Source organism: Phaethon aethereus (assembly GCF_964289735.1).
Source record: "Phaethon aethereus genome assembly, chromosome: 1".
NCBI lineage: Eukaryota > Metazoa > Chordata > Aves > Phaethontiformes > Phaethontidae > Phaethon > Phaethon aethereus.
The window spans coordinates 64518403-64538929 of NC_138575.1; the positions used below are offsets into that span (position 1 = coordinate 64518403).

Consider the following 20527-nt stretch of genomic DNA (forward strand, 5'->3'; position numbering starts at 1 on the left):
AGACCAATTTTCAAGTACAGCAATTTCCAATCTGTAAAGTATGCAACTCTTTTCCAAGTTCCCTGCTTGGTTCTACTGGTAACAACCTTGCCATCCTGAGAAAAGCTTCACATCCTCAAATTTTCCACCTTTATCAGGGTAGTCTCTCATATGCCAAATATGTTGATTTGGATCAGTCAAAATATTTTGTTTCAACTGTTTTATAGCTTCATTACTGCAAATTACCAGTAATATTTCAAATCAAAACCACAAAGTTGTGCCAAAAGGTTAGAACCAGATGTCCTAACAATTTTGAATCTTTTAACTCTCCTAACTGCTTCCCCTGCAGTTTATTTTCCCATATAAACCTTTACGTTCTGAGAAAGCACATCTCTCGGTAAAATTTCCAAACATACTTTATTAAGCCATTCAGTTGTCTGATCTAATCACTAGATTATTTTCCTAGTTGATAATCACTACTTAAGCATTGAGCCATCTGTGAAACTACATTTGATTTCTTGATTGTAAGTTCAGTTGTTCCCCAGACCGCAGATCCTGCAAGCTACAGGTCTGCAATGCGCAGTACCACAAGAGTCAATGCCTGTTGTTCCAGCTTGCCTTGTGACTGAGATGGGACACACGTGAACTTATCTTTCTGCGGTGTCCTGTTCGTGCTCGACAAAACTTCAGGTGCTCAGGGTGATAGTTCATTAGAACATATCTGTAGTCTTTAAAGAGTTCAAAGACAGAAGCAGAAAATATTTTCCAACCAATTCAATGCATCACAATCCAGGATTTTCACAGATTTGACCGCACATTTTCACAGCAGCTCTGAACTTCCCAGGAGGAGTGTGACTGGATGTCCCTTGCCTTATGAGCTTATGAATATTTAGCTTTATGTACCTCACAGACTTATGTATCTTATGAACTACAGGCAAATATCAAGCCACCAGTAGATACATCAGCCATTGATTGGTAGCTGACTGATATGAACTGTTGCGTCTTCTGAGAAACGTGGTAGATACAGCAGACCATTCTTGGAAGCAGTCTGCACAACAAAAGTTGTTTTTGTTTTCAGCCTTACTGACATCAGAAGTACTGGAAATTCCCAAGACCCTTCAGACTCAAGCCCCTCATGCAGATTTTTCTTAAACAAAGATGACGCAAATTGAAGGCTGGTCTGTCAGCAGGGACTAACAAGAACAGCCCTGCTGAGTGGCAGCGTTACTGGAATAGTGACTTGGTGCAATCAGGCTGCATCTGCCAGTTGAAATCATCAGCACTTGCACTTGGCTCTTGCTGCTAGCTGGCTGACCAGGCAGAGCAGCTCAGCATCCAGAAGTTTTAGAGGTTTTATATCAACTGCCAACATCTCACTTGGCCTATATAGCGAGACCTTTCTGGTCTCCTCTTTCATCCCAGGATATTTCTTTCATTAAACTAGAAGTAACATTTCCAGGAAATGTGGTGTCCTGAAATGCCAAAAGCAGCTGGCAACTTTGACTGCTCAAATGTCTACATGGGTTCTACTTAGGTAGATAATACAATAACTTGTACAAATCATGAAAACAATTATGAAACTCTTAAGTTTCCATGGCATCTATCTATCAACATAGTACAAATGTTTGCTATTTCTGAAGGCTGTTTCTTTAGAACCTTTGCAGTTTTTTGAAGGGAAGTATATTCACTGGCAAGTACTGAGCTCACTAGCACTGGGCTAGAAAGGACACGCAGAAAAACTGCTTCTAAACTATCAACATACCTCAGGTTACTAAATTGCTAAAACACAACAATGAAACAAACTAAACACAAAGGGTATACAGACTCATTTCCTTACCTATATTTAAGTCTAAAACAACATCTCATTTTACATGTAAAATACTTAAAAAACACCCAGACCAAAGGCTTTCAGGAAATCCCATGGAACAGCTTAAAACTCTGAGAAGCAGGACCTTGGTCCCTTTACTGTAGTAAACCTCAGCCTGTGTAACCACTGTCTGGTGATCATAAACTCTTCACGCCTTGCAACATACAGCTGGGGAAGGCCTAGCATGAATTTCAGTACAACTTAACTTCAAGATAACGTGTCCTTGACTCTGCTGGCAGAACTGAGCAGATGGATAGTTATTCCCTGGGAAAACAATAATCTGGTTTAAGAAAAACCAAAGATCTAAAATACTTTAAAACTTACCCAGGCTACGTTCTTTGACACGTATAATCACTATCTTCTCCTGAAAATGGCAATTCAAGTGTTTTGTGTCTCAAGAACGAATTCATTCTGTACCTTGGCATGTGGTGACTGTCAGCTTTGGTGGCAGAACTGGCTAGAACAATGGCCATATCAACAAACAGCAGTTTTTTCCAGACAATAAAGATGCCAAAACCCTCAACATGACTCCACATGCCAGTTTTGTGCATTGACAAAAGAAGATAAAATAGCTCAGCTTATTACGTGCAAACAAATGGCACTTTAAACCTTCTATTGTGTCTTAATTCTGGGTTTTGTCAATTTTAACTGCAGCAATCAGTTTACAAAGAGCTCTTGGTTACTAATTATCATGTTATGGTTTTACTCTTGCAAGAGATTTACATCAGCAGAGTTCAGTTAGAGATAGTACTGAAAGCTAATTAACTAAGCACACTCCATAGCAACCTCAGGGCATAACCCCCCCAAGGAAGCAGTTGTGATTAAAGAGGTTGAAAAGACTGTGCTTTAACTAGTCACACCTGCGTTACAGTAACTAAACAATAATACATCTTCCAGTGAGGACTGGGGGGTAAATTAAAACTTCCCTAGGTCAGGCAGTCACTCAGGCTCCATGACCACAGGAGAAACCCAAAAGATTCTCTTTGTGCCGGGTGCTTGGCTGTTCAATAGCTAACTCACATGAACTGAGCTTCTGTTTCAAGCATAAAACTGACCACATATTTCTTGTGGGAACAAAGTTTTCCAGTGAAAGCATATGCTTGGAAAGCTCTGAAAACAAAAGGAATCTGCCTAAGTTCATTGAGCAAGAGTTTGCAATGTACTCAAGTCAGAAGAACCTGTCTTGTAATAAATGAATACGTAATGGCTTTGCCAGATCGAGACTGGGACAGTCCTAGGCAAGGCTTCCGGTCTTAACCTCTCCATCTGCCTCTGGCAGAGGGCAGGGTAAGGCCCCTCACCTTCGTCTTGCAGCGATGTAGACCACAATGTCTCTGCGCTGCCCATAAAAGGCTCTGACAGAAGGATGAGAGAGAGAGAGAGAGAGAGTGTGTGTGTGTGTGTGTCGGGGGATGATGTCAGCTGGAGGATGCTCACTGCTCCTCCTGGCACCCAAAAAAGAGCCTGTGCTTCCCTCCCCAGCTGTGGAATACCTGCCACCCCCCAGAGCTGGTGCGTCCTACGCTGGAGAAAACCCTGAAGATACTGCAGCTGGACTACGTTGACCTCTACATTATTGAGCTGCCAATGGCTTTCAAGGTAAAAAGAAAAAAAAAAGTCTGAAAAAAGTACATGATTAGCTTGAACCAAGGTCTTCATCTAGCATCTTGCTTGCAGTTTCCAATCCATGTTGAAAATAGCACTTTGGCAAGATAATGTTTGATATATACTGCATGCATAGATTTCTGTGCATTACCCACACAAAGAGAGACTTACAGGTGGTGTGAGAACTGTTACTGACAGCTATAACACGGGGTCTCTCCACTGGAAGGACAGGTCTCCTAACTGGGGTTGAACACTTCCTATGCTGAAGAATTACTGTAGCTGAAGCAGCACGTGTCTTAATCCTCTCTGAGCCATGAGGAGGGAGTCACTGGAAGAAAGTGGTTATACAAAGCAGCAAAGGGTTAGGGGCAAAGTTTGGAGGTGGAGAGGGGAAAGAGGGAAGGGAAAGAAGGGAAAGAGCCACCAAGTTGACTTCCTTACTCTGTCCCAAAAACCGGATAGCCTCAGTAGTATTAAAGCCAGCGGGCAAATCATGGTTATGATCTTAATCTCCTCAACTCCAGTGCTCCTCTCAGACAGCTTCAGTAGATCACAGTTTGTCCCAAACATGGGTTGTCCATCCCACTCTGAAATGTCCAAAAAGTTAAAGCCTGATATTCCTTCATACTGCTGGCTCTGCGCAACTTGTAGCCAAAACTTTTGAATGCAAGGAGCTCACATCGCAGTTACATGCCTCCCTTGCAATGAGCTTTTGCAAGTCCCCAAACTTTCTGGTTTCACAGCCATTTGTACCTTGCTTTACAATTTTTCTCTGCAAGTGCATGATATAAAGGCAAATTAAATAATACTGAAATTAGAAGAATGAGATTCAAAACGTATTTAAGTGGTTTTGAGCCAATTAACTCCTTTTTCTTAGAGAGAATAGGGTCAGACAATTAGCTGGCTAATTGTTTCTGCAGGATGTTTACAAGCTCTAGGCTGGCCTCTTTTTGCAAAGAAGGTAGTCCTCTGGTTATTGAAACTGTATTTTACTACAGACTCCAAACTGCCAGAAGCATCAGATAGGAAGCAATTTACCAGTGAAGCAATCACCTTAGACCTGCAGTTCCTTTTTCCCCCAGGAAGTCATATCCCATTAAGACCTGTATAAGAGTGAATGGACTCAGATATTAAACTGTATTTATACAGTCCCACGTATGGAATCCTTTTGGGTACATTTTAAAAAATTTCCCACCACTTGCAATTTCCTGTTTCCCTTTGCCTGTGTTTGCGTTCTCTAGTAGTTCATTCTCCCACATAGTAAAGGTCATTGTCTCACAATATAAAGATATAGACAGCTGGCTTTAAAGTAACGTACATCTGACTCCCTGCGGCCTGTATCAACAATCTGAATTGTTGAAGGAGTAGCAGTCTTGGAGATTCATTCATGTCCCCCTTGAGAGGGGGGAAAAAAAAGAAGTCTCTTTCTGCCTGGAAAAGATACATTTTTCTGTACCAAATACAAAAGGAACCCCACCACCACCTTTTTGCAACGGTGACAGGTTTCCTTTCTTTGCTCGCTCTCTCTCACAAATACACCCATCCCACATGCAATGCTTGCCTCTGGTGGAGTGTGCAGGTGTAACACTAACAAACTCCTACTCTGCCCTAGTCTGCAAATGTTGGTGCTTTCCCATCTCCCCAAAAGCCTCCTAGCAAAACTAGTGCCTGCTTGGACATCAGTGAAGACCTTGACACAAAGCTTACTGTCCCACTCTGAAACCAGTAGGAAACATACTCCTGCAGACCCCAGTGGTGCAAGTTCTCATAAGGGCTTAAAAGCCTAAACACAGAGTAAGAGGAATCTGTTTTTGGAGAGCACCTCTTAGAAAAGGAGAGCCCCACCATGTCAGCACTTTTGGGTGGACTGAGAACGGCTGACATCTGGGATGGCATTATTCACTGACCTACCAACATTAGACCACACCTCCCTCTACTTTTTGCCTCACATAGACTCCCCATTCAGGGCTTTTGTCCTTCCTCCCTTTAGTCCAGCAGCGGTGCTCAGCCCCTCTGCCCTAGAAAGGCAGATGACCAGCAAGAACAGGTCTTCTCCAGGCCACCATGTGCCCTCTGCCTGAGGAGCTCACACCCACTGGCAGGTTTTCTAGGAGGGTCTGCTCAGATGACTGATCCATCAGTAAGCAGGTACCTGTGCACTAAATGATCTCCAAATCCCTCCCAACTAAATCATTCTGTGATCTAGCAGGAAAGTGGGTATTTTAGCCTTATGTTGAACAAGTCTCATCCAAGTACATTCTTGCCATTTTAAGAGACTAAATCAAAACAGACCCATGGCCTCTCTATTTGACTACCTATTGCCTTCTCTTTATACAATAGGCATTCACAAGTTCTTAAAATTGCTCTCTTGCAAAAGCCCGCTTGTCAGAGACCATTTTGTGAAAGTGAGGGGATGTGCAGACCTGTCTTCCTCCATCTGTGTTGGTGAGGAAATTATTATAATGGGAGCAGGGCTTTTCCTCTCACTGGTTACCAACTGCTGTATTTTAAATATCCAAGTAAGTTGTCTGGTAGCTTTTGGAGTGCCTCCAGACTTCGAACACGACAAGATACGATGTGACCCCTGCATAGTGGCAGTGACTGTATGGTGTTGTCCCACCTATTTCAGTGCTCATATGGCAACATGGTAGAAAAACACCTTATGTTCAGTCTAAGGTGTATGGCTGTCTCCGAAAGAACTGCAAGAGAAGACAACAGCATTTGTGGGAATGAATGGTGCAGTGTAGTCCATGAGAACCCAAAGCTGAGAAGTGTGACGAACTTCTGAAAGACCTTTTCAAAGACCCAATAACCACCATCCTGTCACCATCAAATCACTGCCTTTCCCTCAGCACTTTATCAAACCTCAGACAGTTCCTCCATTCAGGAACTGCCTTGCATAAAAAGGTAGCTTGGCAGAGAAATTATTGCCTTGAGACTGCTGAGCAAAGACAACTGTACTTGTTGCAGTTGCAACACCTTGTGCAGTTCCCTGGAGATAGAAGGAAGGATTGATCCTTGTGGAAATCCAAAACAGCTGGCACCGCTTTTCTCAGTCAAGATAAGTTCATCTTCAAGCACTGTTTATCCAGACTTTGTTCGCTTTTTAGAACACAAGTGATAGAAATAGAGGGACATGGGGGGATGATAAATTAGTTGATGTAGTTTCTGTATATTGACTGCTATAAAAAAGTAACATTGAACAGAAGTTAATGAATTAGAAGTGGAACAGAGTAAAAAGGTCTTGAATTCAGATTCCTCCCCTGAACTTAGAGAAGTCCAACTGCTATGTGTTGAGCTTGCAGTCCTTGGAGAGTTTGCTGGGATACCATGGGGATGAATGGTTTGTTCCAAAATACCATGCAGTGGTTTTGTAAATAGGGCTTCTCCACCTCAACTTATGATGGCAAACAGTTTGCCTTCTGACAGAAAAATGTACCCAACAGCCACCTACCTCCTTCCAGTCAAGATTTATTTTTTTCCCCACAGCAAGACACAGCAACAAAGGCAACAAGCTGTCTTTGTGGAATTCATTGAGGAAAACTAGCACATTTGGAGGGGACAGGCTTATGCCTGTAACTTAGACCTTGGCCTCTGAAATCTGGCTGCGTTTTCCTTAGGCTCACTTTTTCCCATGAAATGCCTTGAATTTGAACTTCTTGACTGAATCGGGAGGCACCAGTTACTGATCATATTAGTCACAGCTGCATGTTCCCAAGGAGTTACCATGCCAACATCTTGTACCCAGGCCTTTGAAATGCAGCAGTTTGCAGTCAGATCAAGTGTCAAACATCAGTGAAGGGTTTTTATGAAAAAAAATAGTGAAATTGTCATCAGACAAAAGGGAGGTATTAGTGCATTGCCTGCAACAGCAGTGAAATGACCAGCAAATAAGAGAAAGTTGTGCTCATGAGATAGTAGCTCATAACTCATCTCTGAAGTCTTGTTTATGGGGTACAGAGATAGAAAGAATGAGTTCCTAGTGCTGAAAGGGGTATAATGCACTGAAGAGGTTCACAGCCTGTACAGTATCTACACATGTAGGCCTTTACTACTAGTAAGTAGCTCTTGGAAGTGGTCCCTCCAGATGTTGGGAGCTGGACTGAGCTGGTACTCTTCCCAGCTGCTTAGAGCACAAGCAGTATGAGGGGAAGGGTTGGGAAGAAAGGAGGGAAGAAGTGGAAGACAATACAGGTTGGTACTCTAACCTTTGGAAGGAGACTAGTCCTTTGGATGCTGTAACATAAAGGTCAAAAGTTTATTGAAAGACAAGGCCATCCAGGAACTCCTGAGTGTTCACTCATGTGACAATTCACAAGTGTATCCAAAGATGATCTAGTACTGGATGAGGTGGCAAGTCCAACATAAATGACCTGTTGAACTTAAGGTGTTTCAGAATGCTTTTGATTTTTTTTTTTTTTTTGCTAGTAGAAACAGAGTCTGTGGAAAAAAATCTTTGCTCTGAGGAGTGAAAATTTTTCTTTAAAGCACAAAAGTGTGGTTTTACTTTTCAGCCCGGAGATGCAATCTACCCAAAAGATGAAAATGGAAAAATTATCTACCATAAGACAGACTTATGTGCCACTTGGGAGGTAAGCAAACACAACATCCATCCATATACGCTTTAAAAACACAGATCCTCATTCTCGGTTTTACTTGTGGCCTTCATAAACAGAGCTGAAGCATATTAACAGGGCAAGTGGATCAAATTCTACTAGCTCCATAGATAAATATTACTTCTGTCCCTAAGGATGTAGCTTTTTGCCATCCCTTAATTATTTTTGTAACAAAATAAAGTGTTGAAATATCTGACATCCGCATTCCATCTTTCAGAGAGTGCACTCTACATCTGCTAGCTGAGGTATCTGTAGGTTTTCACCAATCTCTCCTCTTTATCAGATCTTTACAGCAGGAGAAAGTTGGACCCCTAAGAAGTGACTGGATCCTCCTCAAAAAAAGGAAGATTTTAACCTTCAAGAAAAAACAGAATTTGCCCTAAAGCTCACCATAAAAAAAAAAAAAAAACACAGCAAAAAACTCCCAAACCCTTTCCCTCAGAACAGGTTCACTCGCTTCTAAATTTAATTATCAGATGAGAATGCAAGGTTTTTCTGCTAAGAATACTTGGAGGGAAATAGCATTTTCCTGAAAGATTGCATCCTAAATTTGTTTGTGATGCACTCTAGTCCTATAGCCAGAGGTCTCCTTAAGCCTACCGCCCCTTGGCTTCAGGATCTCAGGTGAGGCAGAAAGGGAGATTAGCAATCTCCTCACGATCCTGTCTTTCAAAGCCTTGGACACTTTAATTTATGGCCAAAGCGGGTCAGCTCTCTTTCTGCACCAGGCCTGCTGCAAGAGCATTACTGATTCAGCCCAGTTCACACCAGGAGAGAGGACACGGGCTACTTCACTTCAGCTTGCACTGTCCAGAGCTGGACAGTTGTGTCCCTGTTCACCTCTACTCAAGGTGCAGCAGATAAAGATGGAGAATGGGTGAGAGTTCAGAGTGGGAGAGAGCCTGGGACAGGCTTGGGCTTTCCCCATCCAGGCTGGGTCTCAGGGGGAATGGGGACTTCCACATCGGCTGTTTATGTTACCCTTGCCTTTGGCTGATGCAGTTCATTCCTCTCCTTCACAGGCTAGTTCCTCAAACATTGGAAGCAACAGCTGTCCGAACACTGTTATGTTTTTATCTTCAAACTGGTGCTTATTATAAAGGGTGTATTGTAGCAGGTCACACTCTGCAGCTAGTAAGTCGAGAGCAAAATAAGTGGTGGTGAATGCCTGCAAATAATAGTATCAGTCTAAGTAAAACTGTCTAAACTCAATCCAGATAATTTCACTCTCTCAGTATGGTGCTAGCAAGCAAAAATGACTCCAGATGACTACATTTGCTGACTTGTCACAGAGGGATACAAAGCATATGAGGCCAACTAGAGGTCATCAAATGCATGGTGCCTCTTACCTCCCTGCTTTCAGCTCCTGTGAGACAGAAAGGAATAACAAAACTTGCAGGAGAGGCATCCAGCTCCACGGTGGGATCTGCTCTGCCTCAAATACCCACCGAATCATTTGTGCGCAAGATTTGTGGGAGCAAAGGGGAAGACTGTAGGAAAGGACCCTCTTTCCCCTTAACAACCCAGCAGATGAATCTAATGAAGACCAGGGCATGTATTCATATCCAGTATGATAAGGTTTTCATATCCTTATGATAAGGCTTTCTCAGCTATTAGGATTTGTCTGAAGTGCAGAATATCTAGAATTCCTCTCTCCCCTCCTTTTTCTAGTTTATACTGTACTGAAGTTTTCTGTGCTGGTTTTGTGATGTGCCTTGCCAGGTATTTAGGGGATTTCTCTGGATAGAGACTTCATATGAAAAACTGTTGTACAATCAAAAGGAATAAATTGACTTTTCAGGAAAGCAATCTGTTTTGTTCACTGTCCCTTCTCCAGCTTTGAGGCAGTGCTAAAGCAGCATAAAGTAAGCAAAACTCTTTGAAAGCAGATGTCTGACGCTTAAGTATCTATATCTCAGATTAATCTTTCTATTCTCCAGACCGTCACAGGAGGTATAAAACATTATGGCTTGCTCTGGAAAGCAGGCCTACATGGGAACGGAGTTTAGAATAGGAGGACGGCACCAGCGCCCATGCTAATAGAGCTGTTAGTTCTGCTGCAGCAAAGGTTTTTCTGCAGCGTCAAGAATGGACTATCTTCCATCTATCTCTAAAACTCATGCTCCAAGGAATCAAGCCAACATGTGCGACTCCACCGGTCTTTGCTTTCTTTGCAGGCTATGGAAGCTTGTAAAGATGCAGGCTTGGCAAAGTCTATTGGAGTATCCAATTTCAACCGCAGGCAGCTGGAGATGATCCTGAACAAGCCAGGACTTAAGTACAAACCTGTCAGCAACCAGGTACGACTGCAAGCCGGAGGCAGTGCCTGCCACGGTGCCACTGCCCTGTGTGGAACACAGAGGCAACGTGTGGCCTAAGCCACCATGGGCAGCAAGGCAACATAGGCTTTGCCACAGATTCTGCCCTCCATACTGTCACACTTCCATTTCTAGCTTGAAAATATTAGTTGTCCTATTTAGGCTAAAGATAAATATTTGAAGGTGCTGGAACAATTGGTCTCCTCAGTTCCTGCTCCAGGACTATAAAACTGGTACCTCTGTGCCAAAGCTCCATAACAAGGTTGAATGCTGAGTTAATTCAGTTCTTAAATCTCTGCCATGTACCTTACTCCAAGTCCAAAAAATTCCCAAGACAAACCATTCAGAGCTAACGAGTCCTCAATGAAGCCATGTCTACTTCAGCTGACATCAAAGCAAAACAGCCTTAAGTATCAAGGATCATCAGTCACTCTAAGCTTCCCAAGTTTAAAAGCCAGTAGAAGTAAATCCTAAATTTCCTGTACTTGCTCTGTCATGACTTTCCTATAAGACATCAGTAAGAGTTAGAGAAAAACCTAAATTAAAGAGGAGACACCATTAAGCAACTGATTTGAGCTGAACAAGCCCATGAAGATGATAGGCATCTCCAAGTTAAATTACAGTAGCAAGACTCAGAGAAGGCAGTAAGTGGCAGTGACCCATCTGAATGCCCAATACCTTTGACTCCGGCATTTGGCAGCTCACTGCATTTCCTAGAAATCACTGGGAAGCTCTTGTGACTCAGCTGGCACAAACAAATATCCACATTAACAGTATCAGAGAAGTGGCCAGAGACCAGCTGGGACCAGCTTCCCACCCTCAACACGTGGTCTGGAGGGTTAGGATTGACATGTGGCAGGGCAGGGCAGGGAGGCTAACCGTAGCTTTCATTTCTGTCTTTGGCCTGCAGGTAAAGGCAGCCTGTGAGAGAAGGAAATTCTGGCACTCTTCACTGTTATTAACATGCCTAGTGGGTGCAAAATGCAATTGCTGTTTCTGGTGCACCGCTAAGATTGCACTGAGCATTGCTGCTGCTTCCTGGGGTTGAAGAAAACCAGGCAAAAGATTAAGCCCAGTTTAGGGCAGCTAGCCAGCAAGCATAGATGTGCCAGCTAGCTTCAGATTGCCTGCAGACAGTGGTTGCTCTGTCACCTTGTAGATGTCCCTTTCCCAGAGACTGAAAATGCAGCCAGAAAGTCCCTGCCTGTAAGGGAATGCATTTGCAATGTGGGATGGCAGAGCTTGTAACAAGGTCATAACCGCTATGGAGATGTCTCACCTTTTACATATGCCCCGCCTTGCCTTTCTGTCTGGGACAACTTATGCCAACACTTCCCCTAAAAACAAGATCAGATTAGTCATCCTGAATGCAAGAGGCAGAGAAACAAAGATCTGACCCACATGAGATGGGTTGCCTTCTCAGCCTACTTCTCTAGTGAGCTTCCCTCACCTCCACCCCACCCACTCATTTATTGCCAGTTTTCCACTGGGGGCCGATAAAAATCCCCTGCAGCCAAGTTATAATCGCAGATGTCGATCTGCTGTCCACCAAAAAAAACTCCATCACCCAGCAATGTACAATTAACTACAGATTGAGTTTCCCTATCCCTTAACTTACATGTATCCTTTCCTGAAAGCATCACCTGGTCTGTAGCTCTCACAAATATTGGGACACCATCTGCTTCTGTATCTGGCCCTGTTGATTAATCATTCTTTCCACGTTACTCTTGTAGGTCGAATGCCATCCCTACTTCACCCAACCCAAACTCTTAGAATTTTGCAGACAACACGACATTGTTATTGTTGGGTACAGCCCATTGGGAACCTCAAGGGATGAAACATGGTAAGTCCCCATGCTATTTTCCAACAGAAGGTCAATCTCTAGGAAAAGAATAATAGTTCTCCACTGCTAGGTCTCTGTGCAAAATACCTTTGTCCCCATTTTTCAAAGTAGTTTTGAACTTCAGTGTCTAAATATTACTGTTGTGAATGTAAACTTGCAACACTCCTGCTGTAGGCTGTCATCAAAAAATCCCAGGTCACCTTAGGTATCCTCTAGCAGAAAGCAAGTGTCTGTAACTGGGAATGTTGAGGCTTAGGTGAGGAAGTAGAAACTAAGTCAATGTTAGGACATCACACACAGAGATGCCTTCAATGGCCCACCAACCTAAATGCCAAAGCTTCTCTCCCATATTCCACACTACTTGTCAAAAAGGTGCAGTATTCTGTCCACAGACAAGTAGATGACTACGTTTTGACATTAAAGATACAGATTTTTTTTTTTTTTTTTTTTTTACAATTTTCTTCCAGGGTCAATGTGTCCTCTCCTCCTTTACTGAAGGATCCTGTGCTGAATGCCATTGGCAAAAAGTACAACAAGACAGCTGCACAGGTTGCTTTGCGTTTCAGCATCCAGCGAGGGGTGGTGGTCATCCCAAAAAGCTTCAATCCACAACGCATCAGAGAGAATTTCCAGGTAAATTCATACTGCAGTGGTGCATGGATGAAACCACTTACATTGGTTTAGCCTCTAAGAAGGTGATTTCCCATTTCTTTCTGTAGACATAAGGCTTGATCAATGTCAGTCTTTGCCACATTTGATGCTTTTGTCCCCATCACTTAATGGTACCATATGACAATAATAGAGCAAAGTAGAAGGGACATTTTGGTGTCTTTTAACCTTCTGGAGTAGCTACAGTTCCAGCTGGTGGTGTATCCCACAGCACCAGTGAGCAGCACAAGCAAGATGAAGTAATTCGGTACGTCACCAGTCCAAGGTTGCTGGCTGTAGGTGTTCAGGAATGACTGAGTTGTTCTGCCCAGTCTTCAGGTATGGGGCAGCTTTGTTAGGAAAGGGTTGCTGCATACAGGTGTGCCAGAAAGGCTCATAACCACACCACCAGAAAGCATGTGGCTTGACCACCACGCCCAAATAAGATGAAGAATTTCTTCCTGTGTCCTTTGCAGCACTCAGTACCTACACTGCTCCCTGCTTTCCCTGCCAATGTACTACTTTCAAAGGTGGCGACCCAGTACTTGCCAGACTACCTTTCTTTTCCTGCCAAAGAGTGTAAGCGAGTGTGACTGGACTTATTCATGTCCTCCAGACTTGCCTATAAATGCAAACAAGTATGGATTTGTGGGGGAGACAGGGGGGAGGAGGGGGGGTTGTACTTCTGAAGTCTGGAACATATGAATGTTGATTATGACAAGACATGCTAACTTATTCCTAACTTCTCCTTCCATTAGATCTTTGACTTCTCTCTCACTGAGAAAGAGATGAAAGAAATCGAAGCCTTGAACAAAAACGTTCGTTATGTGGAACTGTTAATGTAAGTCCAGGAGGAATCCTAGATATTCACAGAACATTAAGAATTAAAAAACCCTCTTCTTTTTAATATTAATTTGCATATAAACAACCTTATTTTAAGGTAAGACTTAAATATGAGAGATCTTTAATGCAGCCTGAATATGCTCCTGGACCTATTGCAAAAATAAGCATGCAATTCTTGCTTACAGCTCAGATGTCAAAAGCCCACCTAGTAGTAAGTGACTGTATCTGGCTAATCCATCTCTGCTCCATCTCATTAGATGCTGTCTCCTATATATTGTAATGACAGTCTCAGCCATTCACAAGGTTTGGTTAGCATTGCTCCTGTCTAGTGCAGAGATCAGGGCTTCAAATAGGAGCGCTTCCTTGTCTTTCCCCTTCTTCCCACCTTCACTTCCAATGCTCAGCAAGCCATGTTGCTACTCAGGTACAATGGCTTATGGATTGTAAACCTAGTGTTTCCAGAGGCAACTTGTCCTAAATTGCTATGTGGAAGCCTAAGAATCGAGAACACTGCTAAATGAAGCCACAGGGCTAATTTAGGGAGAGCTCTGTTCTTTCTTGCTTAACACTTTAGTCAGAACATCAAAATTTGCCTACCCAACTTCCTCATAAAAGATGGTACATCTTGGTGACCGCAAGTGGTCAGAGACTTGTTTTGACCCTTCCTCTGATGCTGTCTTCTTCAGCAATCTCCCTCTCCTGCTGTCATGTTGAGTTGTACCTTCTCATATGGAAAGCAGAAAACCATGCAGCTTGTTTGACTGCTAGACCACTTCCTAATTATCTCTTCCGAGAACTAACAAGGCATGATCTCTTGCTGCTCGTGATCTAAAGCTTACCACCAAATGTAGTTTTGCTTCACCTGAAGCTGTACTACCCCAGAAGGCTCAGACTGACCCAAACATCTCCTTTTCCAGGTAACAATGCTGGTGTTTTGTTGGGGTGTTTTTTTTTTTTTCCTTCAACTCAAGAGCATCTACAGTTTATGACCAAACTTTATGTGTTCCCTTTTAGGGCACTCAACATGTAGCCAAACGCTAGAGATTCGTTTCCATGTATTTCTCTTGTTACCTTGGATTATCTGTATCTTGCCAAACTGTAGTGTGGGCTAAAAATAATGAAAAGCAGGATAGCAGCATGAATAGCACTCTAAAATGTTGACCATTGCTCAAAAGATGGGGGAAATGTTGCAAAGGAATAAATAAACCACTTACTGTGCTGCATAAATGATAGGAAATATGAACTAATTTAAATGGGGTTCAGCTTTCACATTTAAGCTCAGCCAGGTGCTCTGAAGCTTTAGTTTCTTAAAACTTAAAATAGCCTTCCATCAATTAGCAGCACTTAGGTCTAGAAAGCTTCTCACAAATGGCCTAGCAGATTCTTATGTGTGTTTTGGTATTTGAAATTGTTTGGTTTTCATAGCTCAGTTCGGCTATAACGTCATTTAAACTTTTAGTGATTATATACATGAAACATAACCTTGGTGCAAATGCAAGAGCCTTTTCCAGAAGTAAAGTTAAAGTATAAAAATGCCCACAGGAGAAGAACTTTCTAAGCCACCAATCCAAAACCTAATAAACTAAATGCTTTGCTTTATTAGCCTAAATTTGGTCATAGGAAACCACTGAGGACAAGGAAAACAGGATTCATAGAACGAACATTGCCAGCTCTATTTTTCATAGGAGTTCCATGTTTGGGGAAAATACTTAAATACAGTCTGACCTCAACTGTGAAAATGCCCTCAGAAAAGTGGTGTTGCCATGTAAGGAGGAGCTAAACATATATCTGCCTACTATGTGTTCTCACACTGAAGTGTCTGGAATTGACACTGCAGCAGAAGAGTTACCAGCCTAAAGAGATTTCTTATTTCATCCAGCAATATTTATGTGAAAAATTCAAAACATCCTACAGAATGACTTCTGGTTAGTCAACTGTGGGCAAAACCTTAAACTGCTGTGATGCAAATGCCAGCAGGAATGGAAAAGTCCATCTTTCCTCTGGCTTTTCCAGTTATCAGCTACAATGAGTACTATGTGCAAATCTGTTGTTCTGATAGTGTGAGTAAGCCCATAGGATAAAACAGGATATTGCAATCAGTGGAATGAGTTAGCAAGTTCATAATCTGAGAAGAAAATGGAGGTTTTGTAAAAACAAGTGCTTCAGGAAATCTCAGTCTGAAATAGTTTCTTCTCCTCCAGTTGGAGGAGTCTAGAAGTATCATGCTGGGCAAGTTTTACATTAATCTATCTCCCAGTGTCTGTTATGGATATTCTTCTTTACCAGTTATTCCAAGCTGCATTGACTCCTTTGAGTGAATCATTTTCACTCAAAGGACTCAGACCTTCGAACATGTGACGGAAAGTAAAGATTGTAACACTGGCAACTCAGACACTGTCAAATTATACTGAAACCAAACAAGCCAAAGTGTTGTGGCTTGTTTTTTTGAACCAGCTCAATCTGTTAATGTGTAAACACTTCAGCTTGGCTGAATATTAGAATGAAATGTTTTGACACAATCAATTCAAAATGTTTGATGCCTTCCAGTTAGTTAACTTCAATATTGTGAAATTTATCCTTCCCAAGCCGGAACAATTCACAGCTAGGATAAATGTCAGTACTTGTTGTGCCCTGCTGTAAGGCAAGGCAGCTGCCACAGTGCACCTGAGAAAGGTCTTCAGAAACTTTTGATTTTGCTAATGGAAAGAGTTCATCAAGCCAGGGCTTGTGGTTTAGCATCATCTTCTCAAACAAAAAACCCACAACAAAAAACAACTACTTCTCTCTCAAGTCTGCCAATAATAGGCAAACAGTGTTATTTTTTCACCAGCAGTTGGCACTTGGAATTTTCCTCTTGCCTTTTACAATGATCCTGGATCATGCATCTTCCCCGAGCATGCAGTTTTTAAAGTGAAGCCTGAGGCATCTCTACCTTTGGTAATATGCAGCCATGAGCATCCCTTTCTCCCCTGAACTGGGTCACCCCAAAGCTCTTTGTAAATTCTCTGGCATTGGTGCTATTAACCTGGCAGACCATCTACGTCTAGGCTGAGCTAGATGAGGTCAGCCAGACCTCATCTAGATATGGCAACCACTTGGAGAAAGCACCATACCAGATCCAGACCTGTTTGTGCCAGCTCTAAGTGCATAAGCCAAAGTACTACAGTCTGGTGTCTCCACCTCTCCTTCAGGTATAACCCTTATTTCTGAGGATTTTTCCAGACATCTGAACAAAGAAGTCTTCCCCTTCCACAGTACACACATAGGGAAGCCATCCCCCTTCCCCACGATATTTCTACTAACCTCAGCTAAATCCACCAACTTAAACAGCAAGAATAGCTGACATCCAAACTCTTGTTGGTTTCTCCCATCTGTCCTTAAGGTATGCAGTCTGTAGGCCTGAAAAATGGTCCTTCACTATCCTCTCCTAAAAGGCACAGGTTTGCTTCCAACTCTGCAGGGACGATTATTCAGAGCAGACAGCTTCTGCATAAGTAGAAGAGCCTTCCATGTAGGCCACCTATATATCGCTGGGCACAGGACAACTGCATCAGTGATGTGATATCCTGCTACACCCGAGAAGCTCACTTGTTCAATCTGACCTATCCACAGGTGGCGTGACCATCCAGAGTATCCCTTCAGCGATGAATACTGAAAACCAGGTGTGTCCAAGCACATTCCTAACAAACAGTGCCATTAGGCTTCGCTGAAAGAGACACAATGTTTGGTGCTTTGACTTCATGGGAGACTGTTGAAATCAGCATTAAAAACATGACATTTACTTCCTCTTGTCTTGTCAGTCTTTTATCGCTACTGAAGAACAAATCTATTTAGCCTATTGAATCTCTGGTTTTGGCTTAGGAGGCTTTAACAGTGAGCATTGAAGCTTCAAAACTGACAGCTGATAAAACTGAAGATTTCTCTTGAAAACAGGCTCACTGGTTCAAGCCAAATCATTTCACTCAATGGCACATTCTTCACTGAATTTGAAACATGAAGTTCTGCTTTAGTAGATGTGAAGCAATATCATTTTGTTTCACAGCTCAAGCAAGAGGAAGTTAGGAGTGGGGAACTAGTTGGATTTGAGATATATGTATGTGCACATATATATTGATATATAGATATGTTCACTCCTTCATGCAGTGAAGCCTTTTTCACTTTGACCAGTGTATTCTTTAGTTGCATACATGAGCTGCGTTCTGTAGGTACACCCCAGCCAGCGCCACATGCAACTAGTTCAAGCCCTAAAGCATCATAAGCATGTTCATATCCCCCCTTCCCACCTCAGTGAAACACAGGAGAGAGTATGACTATTGCATCTATATTTGAGCTGCTCTATGAGGATGATATTGCATAGCATTGCATATGCAACCTGGAGCCATCCTGGAGCTAGCACTGGCAAGAGCCTCACCTCATGGGGTTGAAAATCCCTTGAACTTCCTTCCTGCTCGCTAACTGATACTTACCCAAGAAAACTTCTGTTCATTTCAGAATTCTTAGTCTTTTGTATAAATTCCTGACCAAGACAATACTGAATTAGGAAGCTAAATTTTAAAGGAGGAGAAAGATGTATTTTGTTAAATACCACTTTCTACCGTGCTTTGAGACTGCAGAACACTGGCAGGTCCAAAAAAAGGTAGGAATCGGGCAAAAGCAGCCAGGCTGAATCCTGAACATTTCATTCAATCTGCCCTCAGCTCTGAAACATGGGGGCAGAAGCACAGACACCAGAGTAAGGAAGACTTAACTCCTTCATCATGAATTTCTTTTTCAGACCACTTGTTTGCCCAACGAGTTTTGCAGCCTATAATTGCATCAACCTATATCCACATCTGCAGAAGGCTACTTTCGCTCCCTCCTGTGCCCCAGCACTCCAGTTTCCTGACACAGAAGGGGCACACTAGACAGATATTGGAGAAGAAACTAAACTAGACAGAGAGAGTATTTAATCTACTAAAACATATGTACTGCTATTGGAAAATGGGTCATACATAATCTTCAGTCTATAGCATCTGCTTTTATTTATTGCCATTGCTATTTATTATCCCTGGAGTGACTGGAACAGGAAAACACCAGAGTGTATTGTTCATGGAGACACTTCTGTTGGGTCAGGGTGTGCTCCTCAGAGCTAAGGGAAAGAGGTACAGGGGTGACCATTTCACAGGAGGAGCAGGCAAGGCTCCCAAATGGGTCTAGTGCCAATGCATCCCTGGATGAGCTCAGTGGGCACGACTAGAAAAGTCAGGCCCCCTCACCAGGGGTGGCCTTCATACAGCTTTATAAATGTATTTATAAGTGCTATGTCAGAGGAGCATTCTGCTTGTGGGAGGTTACCACGGGCTATTCCCATTTTATTCTGTTACCCACTTAGACTAGAGGGAGAAATAAAGGTGGGGAAGGTATAGCCGAGGAGGAAGACAACACATTAGAAATCTGCTGGTGTGGAATTAAGGACAATCCCAAGGTCAGGTGGACCCCTGCTCCCAGGGGTGGTCAGAACTACTACCACAGCCCTGCTTTGCCCCGTTGCAAAGAGATGAGGTCCTGGCCATAAACCTGAACAAAAGCCAAGTCTAAATTCAAGTGTCAGAGAGAAGCACAGTTACCACCATGCCCAGCGTGTTATTCCAGTTGCTTCATAAGTACAAGCCTTAAATAGAGCTGTCGGGGCTCAACTGATTAGCAGTAGCACTGTACAAATTTTTCTGCTGTAACTTGACCAGGTGGAAGTGTCCGGCCACGGCCAATGTTCAGGCTGGGTTTGGCAAAGCTCTTGTTTTCTACACTGCAAATGTCAACTAATACTCAGCTTAGATGCTCACACCAGCCCCTCCACAGCTATCTGCTCTTTCCAGACATCCCCCCCTGAGGTTAGGTAGTGCCTGAAGTTCTAATAAATCAGGTGACCTTGTATGTGTGAGTAAGGAAGACGAGAAGACGATATGCTGAAGCCTTTCTAACAGGAAATACCCCATAATCAAGTCTTCAATCTGTACTGAGTTAACAGGCAGGACAGATTGTGAGAGTTCCTGCAGCCCAAGTCATGCCAGCAAATCCCTTTTTTTCCCCTGCCTCCAATTTTAATAGAATCCTCCTCCTCTGCATTGCCTCATTTGAATCTGATGAAAAAAGATTCAGACTCTTCCCAGGGGCAAATGCTCCCATACTTGTTTCTGTCAGTTATGAAACTGCCACTGACGTCTAGCCTAGTTTTTCCCCGGCTTTGCTCAGTTTCAGACCATTGCTCCCCATTGTTCTCCATCTTGCCCTACAAAGAAAAGGTTTAGAGGAGGGAAAATAAACATGCCTGCAGATGGGGGCTTGGGAAACGCGTTCCACCAGCAACTGCACAGATACAGAAAAAACCCAAACCCTGGCCCCTTGTGCAATCTGCTCACATCTAGCAAATTTCAGAGGCTGGTTGAACTCACTGCCTGGTGTGAAACATGTCACTTGGAAGAGCCACATGCAGCACTGCTCCAGCTGGAAGGGTCAGGCACGGACAGAGCGGGCTCCAGCACCTCCCGCTCTGATAGCAATCACACATGACAAGAACAGACCCAAGTGTGTACCAGGAAAACTTACTCCCTTTCACATAAGTAACCCAAGTAGTTTGTGAGTCTTCCTGTATCTGCAAAGTGAAATGAAATCCAGACCAAAGAAGTTTGCTTCAACTACGCACAAGTAACTCTACGGCAAAGAGGAGAAAAGTGATGTGCCATTTTAGATTCTTTTTGCAGCCCAAGAGCTCTGCCCAGCAGAAAACCAGATGATATGCTCCCATCCAGAGCAGCAAAGCAGTCGCCAC

The 20527-nt window shown here is 43.0% G+C and overlaps 1 protein-coding gene across 2 annotated transcripts in view; it reads left to right on the forward strand.

Annotated features, from left to right (window-relative positions):
- Window positions 1–17374, forward strand: part of AKR1D1 (aldo-keto reductase family 1 member D1) — a gene marked incomplete at its 3' end in the record, with an annotated part of 36647 nt that extends 19273 nt beyond the window's left edge. Inside the window, exons 3-9 of one of the 2 annotated variants that reach the window (XM_082003370.1) lie at window positions 3329–3445; window positions 7966–8043; window positions 10245–10367; window positions 12119–12228; window positions 12696–12861; window positions 13635–13717; window positions 17332–17374. In XM_082003370.1, the coding sequence (XP_081859496.1) occupies window positions 3329–3445; window positions 7966–8043; window positions 10245–10367; window positions 12119–12228; window positions 12696–12861; window positions 13635–13717; window positions 17332–17374 (720 nt within the window). The remainder of the gene's footprint in view (window positions 1–3328; window positions 3446–7965; window positions 8044–10244; window positions 10368–12118; window positions 12229–12695; window positions 12862–13634; window positions 13718–17331) is intronic. The other variant, XM_082003371.1, reaches the window with a different exon arrangement.
- Window positions 17375–20527: the final 3153 nt, after the last annotated feature.